Below are 6,483 nucleotides of genomic sequence, written 5' to 3' on the forward strand. Positions count from 1 at the left end.
GGTCTGGGGGCGAGATTGGGTCATACAAAAATGCTGAAATTTGTATGACCCAATCCCACCCCAGACCCAAAGTCACCCCTGATGACGGTATTTCACAAGACTTTGATTTTTTTTCCATATTTCAGGAAACTTTTACCATCATAACTAGTGCTAGTGAATTTTAGCGACTCAAAAATTGAAGTTTCGCGGCATGTCAATTAAAAAACATTGGAATTTCACGGCAATTTCACGGTACCCAAAAATCTGCTTAAAATAAATGCAAAAATATGTTATTTTCATGGATATTTTAGTATAATTGTGTAGAAAAATGTTACTTCGAGAATTAACAATAGTTCAAAAAACAAAATATTACCCCCTGACACAAAATATTCATTGCAATTTTTGTAAGAGTTCAATTTTGTTCAATTTTACATCTGAATGACATAAAAATTCAAATATCAAAACAATTTGCTAAACGACAACTATTCTTAATTCACCAAAAGTAAAATTATAATATTTGATTATTTCGAATAAGTTTAGGCAAAAATTGGGCAAAGCTCATATGATATAATAACAAAAAAAATATTTAAAAATATTTTAAAAATGCACTTTTTATCAACATGCATTATATTTTAAAATTGAATAAAAACATAATTTCTACCTAAAATAATACAATCATTTTGAATTAGCAACTTATTCGTCGTTATTTTACTAAATTTAACAGAGATTTTAATATAAAATAGCTAAAACTGTTTTGTGTTTTATTTTATTGAATTTCACATTGTTTTATCCATGGCATGTTACAATAAAACAAAGGTCATTTCGCTTTTTTTAAAAAGATTTTTCGAATTTCACGGCATTTCACGGTGTTGACCAGATTGCAAGGCCAAGGGCAAATTTTACGGATTACGCGACTTCCGTGAAATCGCGAAAAATCACTAGCCCTAATCATAACACATATCTAAGTAGGTGGAGTTCATGATGAAAAAGGGGATTAAATCTAGAATTTTTTGAGAAATTAGCTTTTTATTTAACAAAGTTGGAAATATTCTGTTTAAACTGATATTTTTTTAGGAAACTTGTTCTGCAACCTTACAATGTGATTGATTGTAGAAATATTTCGGTTCACATCGCAAAATGCCCTTCTTTAACGGTGCCAAATATCAGACCTGACGATTTTTTTTATCATAAGTTTTCTCTACGAAACACACCGTACGTTATACTTAGGAAACCATAAGATATCATAACATCATAAGATTTCTTATAAAGATTTTAGAGGAAAATTTTCACTTTTGAAAAGCAGCATTTTAAAATCGGTGCACTTTATCAAACATGTTATGTAGTACTTTTCGGCAACGAATTCGATTTTACATAACAAAAATTTCCATTTTTTTAAATGTTGTTTACTCTTATCCCCTTTTTCCCCTTGCCCGAAAAATTGAGGATATTTGGGTGACACTTACAAAACACCTATTTTTCTCAAAATTTCAGCAGAAAGCAGGAAAACTTCAGCAGGTTTTGACTCGGTTTCAAAAATTCCTGCAAACTGGGTTTTTCGAGAAGTTTTTGGTGTTTCATTTACCTATAATGGGGAAATTGTTCTTTTTGTTCGCGATTTAAATGACAAAGTTAAATATTTTTAGTTTGATTTCAGATTTATTCAATAAAGTAACCTAACTACATAACTTGACCTAAACTGTGACCCAACCGAACACTAATTCTACACCAACATTTCCCGTGCCAATTCTCGAAAAATGTACGCACTGTAAAAGGCACTTGGACTATCGTTCGTCTCCATCTTCTGTCCCCTGATTCCTGTCTTGACCAGCTTACACTGCTGCGGCGGCGGTGGTTGCTTCCTCCTAACTGCTCGCTGACGAATCAACTGTCCGGCACCATTCGCCAGGGGACTCGGCCCTTCGGGCGTTTTAACATCCCGCTCTTGAAATGGGCCTGGATTCGAGTTGAGGAAGGTCTGAAGCAGTTCTGCCTTGGCGCTCGGTGGCTCCCGGTACAGGTTGAACAGGTCACCCAATGGAGCGTTCTGGGCTTTGGCGGGTGTCGTGTGGCCAACGACGGTCGTATGTTCCGACAGGCTGGCGTTCAGGCTGGCCACGGACAGTCGCATTGCCAAGGTTTTGTTGCGTTCCCTGCGTGTTCGGAGCTTCTTGCGCAGTTGATTGCGTGACGAGAGTGGGGTTTGGCCGTTTCGAGGACGATTCTGGGTGGAGGATGGATCTGGATGGCAGGAGCAGTTTGGAGTGCCGCCTCGAGAGTCGGCGGTTCGGTTGAGGGGTCCGGAAGAGAGGCGACACTTGCGAGGGCTGTAGAAGTTGCCGAGGTCGTTGAAGGCGTACGAATTGTTGTTGTTGGTCTCGAACTCGATGGTCTCTTCGCAGTGGTTTTCCTTGTCGCAGGAGCAGGAAAATTCTGGTTGGGTTACGACGGGGGGAGATGGTCCGTTGATTGGCGGAACACGTGGAGCTGTTGAAGCTGCACGCTTGGTGACGACCCACTTGAGCATGGTTGATCTGGAAGGAAACAGATGAAAGAGAATATTATTATTTGGTAGAGAAAAGTAGTAGAACCTGAGTACTTGGTTGTTGGATTCTCCGAAATATATCTGACAGGGTTTGAAAAATTGACTTCAAACTCTAATTCATATCGTCCAGACTTGATTATCCGAAGTTCGATTATTTGAAGGTTTTCATGGGATATCGGATAATTGAATCATGTTTTTTTTGTATTTTTTATTTTCTTTCTTTTAACATCAAATTCAAGTTCTGCGATCCCATTTTAGTCAAATTTGAATAACTGATTGCCTATTAAATTAAAAAATGCTTCTTTTCAATTTTTCAGCACCGCCATTTTGGCCGCCATCTTTATTTTTTATAATTACTTTACGGTGGTTTAGAGGTTACCCGAAGATTTGACAATCTTAAATGATTTTTTCCCATGGCCTTCGGAAATCGAGTCCGGACTGTATTTGAATTTTAGATTAAAACCAGGCTGAGATATAACATTTTGAAGATTTCTAGGTTCAAAAGTTGAGTTCCACAATATCTTATCATTGCTTTAACCAAGTTGGATTTTTATTGGATAAAGAAGACTTCCTTCATTGATGTGCACCCTTAGTTGATTGTTAAATGAGTTGAAATAAAAAAATAATAATGATTTTTGACATTTTTAGCCAATTTTTGGATACATGTTTTTTGTTTCTTTAAATTCACAATAAATATCAACTTTTTTATTAGATTTGTCGTCTTCAACGATTTGGTTCAATATCTTAAAAATAAATCACATAATTTGAAATTTATTTTTGGCTGAACTCAAGATCATTCACAGTAAAAAAAACATGTAGAATTTGCAAGGTGTAAAATTTGAAGGTTCAATATTACCTCTTTTATGCTGTATTTTACCTCAATTTAGACTAGATACTGGCTTTTCACTGGAAAAGGGTAAATTAATGATTTTTTTTAGTGGCAAATTACACATTTCTTCTGACATAAAAGATGTACTCATTCCCAGATGTTATATTACCATGATTTTTTTATCTGAGCTTATTAGCTTTTTTTGTAACTGTTTCGTTTTGAATATAATCAACTTCATTAAACAATAACATTATCGACCACTTGTTATCGAGACTTTGTCATGACTTTATCATCATCATTGTTCACTTTCTTATTGTCATTATTGGTCTAAGATTATTTTATGGAGGATTATTCTTGATGTCAAAAGAAACCAAATTTTGCATAGTTTATTGTAAATGTATGTTTTGTTTTGCATGAGCTACTGTTTTTAAACAACGTGCTGTGTTTTTTGAAATATTGCAATTTTATAATTTATTATAACGTCAAACTAAGCCAACTTTTGCATTAGAAAATGGAATTTTGTAAAAAGAGAGCGGCCGTGGCTGACTGGTTACGACGTTCGCTTTGTAAGCGAATGGTTCTGGGTTCGATTCCCATCTGCTCCCAACGAGAAAGTTAAGAACACATAAATTTGAAATGATGAATATGAACGAAATATCAAAGTAGCTCGAGGCGGGGTTCGATCCTTTGTCCTTTGGATTGGTAAGCAAAAATGCTAACCACTAGGCCATGACGACTTGGTGAGCGTGGACTGGAATTAGGAATACTGTTACAGAGAGCAAGTTGTGGCGCTATAACCACTGCAAATAGTGTCCAGGGCATTCCTGGAAATACAATGTCCCATCCCAGAGGGTCCCGGAGTACCAAACCTTCTTAGCATGGTGCTCCCAACGAATACATCCAATTCTCGGAGCGTATGGTGGTGTGTCCTCACGCTTCTTCCTCCCCTGCACCCAAAATTCAGAATCGAGATAATCGTTCTCTCAAAATTTATTGAGGGCTCAGTGCCAAAATCGATAGAATAATGGTACCAACTCACACCATCATAACAAATGAGTTCATTCGTTAGTTGAATCAATAAATCTCCAACAAGTGTCATACATCGACTTCTGACATCTCCTTGGTCACCAAGCTGTGGTGGCCGAGGCAGCTAAGTCATTGGATTGGTTTGTCAAAGGTCTCTGGTTCGATTCCCGTTGTCGACACTTTTGGTTTTTTGTTTGACGGATGAACTTTTTTTGCAAATGAACCTCGAGAGAATAGTTCTATCGCCCATCTCGAGCTGTGTTCTCTGCGTCCGTGAATGGTACCACTATTCTCTCGACTCGAGACCATCATTCTCTCGGACTAGCGCTGCCAGTTATGGGTGTGTCGATTCAGAATTGTGTTGTTGTTCGAACACTCAGTGCTCAAACTCAACCCAATTACGATACGGCTTTACGCAGTAGGCCTGGCCGCTTTAACGCTTGTGATGTTTCAATGCATTCTAATGCAATGGCGCACTACAAATGTTAATAAATAACAAGAAGAGTGCTAGGCGTCATCTAACCTAAGGCACTCTCCAGGATCCCTTCGAAAGATTGGCTGCGCGAGGGTCTGATTAGATTAGATTAGATTAGATTAGAGAAAATGGAATTTTGTAAAAGAATGAGTACATTCTACTCTTCTGAAAATCTACTTATGAATTTTACTTAGACTGAAACCCTACTATGAAACTACAGTTCTACGCATAATTGTCCCATGTTCAAAAAAGTGCAACTGAGAAAAACGTGATCAAAATTTTTCAACCGATTTCTGCCGATTTTCATTCGCCATTTTATCATGATGTTCATTTTTGGTCGGTATAGTTTATTATTCCTGAAATTGAACTTTTTAAGGAGTTTTTCTATTTTTATTTATGTTTATTCTGTTTGCAACGAAAAATTGTCTTAAAATTGTTACTGAAATTAAATGCATTAACTTAATGCAATGTAGTTGCATTTAATCTAAATGCATTCCATCATTCTCTTACACATGAAACCATACAAACATGCACATTTCACCGTGAAAAACTCCACACACTCGTGACAGACGCCTTCGCCGGCATATGGGACCATATGGCACGGCATAATTTCCATTTGCTCATATTGGCACGCAAAATTTCCATTTCGGACCTCGAGGCACTTAACGTGTAAGTTTTTTGTGTGTGTGTGTGTGTGCTTGTAATTGAATCGTTTCGTATCTCAACACGAAAGTTACGACCTTTAAATCGAGTCCCTGTTTGGGCCACCACACCTGTATGCAAATTAACTTTATCCATTTCACCTATCTTTGCATGCGACGTGAGGTTCGGAAATGCAAGCTAATTTTTTTTAAAAGGGGGAGAGTGAAATTGGCCATTTCGTCAGTGGTGATGTGGCGGTGCCTTGTGCCAGAGTTTTGCACTCATTTAGGACCATATGGTAAAGGGAATGGAATTGCGTGAAGAAACACATCCTGCCGGATTTCGGAGAAAATCGGTAACGTTCAAATTTCTTGTATTGTGTTTGATTTAGGATTTAAATATAACTTTTATAAATTTAGATAGAACCATTATCGAAAGGTTTTTTTTGCAATTCCGTCGTGAAACTACTTACTTTTCCTGTCATTCTTGAACGACGAAATAGCCTACTTTTCTGTTCCAAAAATAACAGAATCGAATACCAACACTTTTCAAAATAAATGCTGAAAAGCTCTACTTTTCAGCACTAAAATGGGTGCTGAAAAGTTGAACTTTTCAGCACTTGTTTCGAAACGTAACACTTTTCAACATTTTTTTTGATTTAAACGATTTATTGACAAAATACATGCAAATTTGACCTAAAATTTCACTCAATGGGTGTTTTTCGGAATTGCAAAAAATGTTGTATGGAACTCGTTGCAAAACTTGATTTTTTCAGCACTCTTCGTATTTATCCAACTCGGTAAACCTCGTTGGATAAATGTACGACTCGTGCTGAAAAAATCCTCTTTTTGCAACTTGTTGCATAAACTACTATTTTTAATCTAACGTGACCTTTTTTAACACCAAACAGGAAATGCAATAAATTACAAGACAGAGTACAAATCCTACATGAAATAGAGCCTAAATTAAGTCATTCAAAGCACTTTCACT

The 6,483-nt window shown here is 36.8% G+C and overlaps 1 protein-coding gene across 1 annotated transcript; it reads right to left on the bottom strand.

Moving 5' to 3' along the window:
- Positions 1–1,621: 1,621 nt before the first annotated feature.
- On the bottom strand, positions 1,622–2,562 carry LOC120428356 (uncharacterized). The gene has a single exon (XM_039593360.1). The coding sequence runs from the start codon at positions 2,501–2,503 to the stop codon at positions 1,700–1,702; it is 804 nt and encodes a 267-aa protein (XP_039449294.1). The 5' UTR covers positions 2,504–2,562; the 3' UTR covers positions 1,622–1,699.
- Between the last annotated feature and the right edge of the window lie 3,921 nt (positions 2,563–6,483).

Source organism: Culex pipiens, chromosome 2, assembly GCF_016801865.2.
Source record: "Culex pipiens pallens isolate TS chromosome 2, TS_CPP_V2, whole genome shotgun sequence".
Taxonomy (NCBI): domain Eukaryota; kingdom Metazoa; phylum Arthropoda; class Insecta; order Diptera; family Culicidae; genus Culex; species Culex pipiens.

Bases quoted from the DNA above. Each gene is read 5' to 3' on its own strand.
- LOC120428356 (XM_039593360.1), bottom strand. From the start codon at position 2,503: ATGCTCAAGTGGGTCGTCACCAAGCGTGCAGCTTCAACAGCTCCACGT.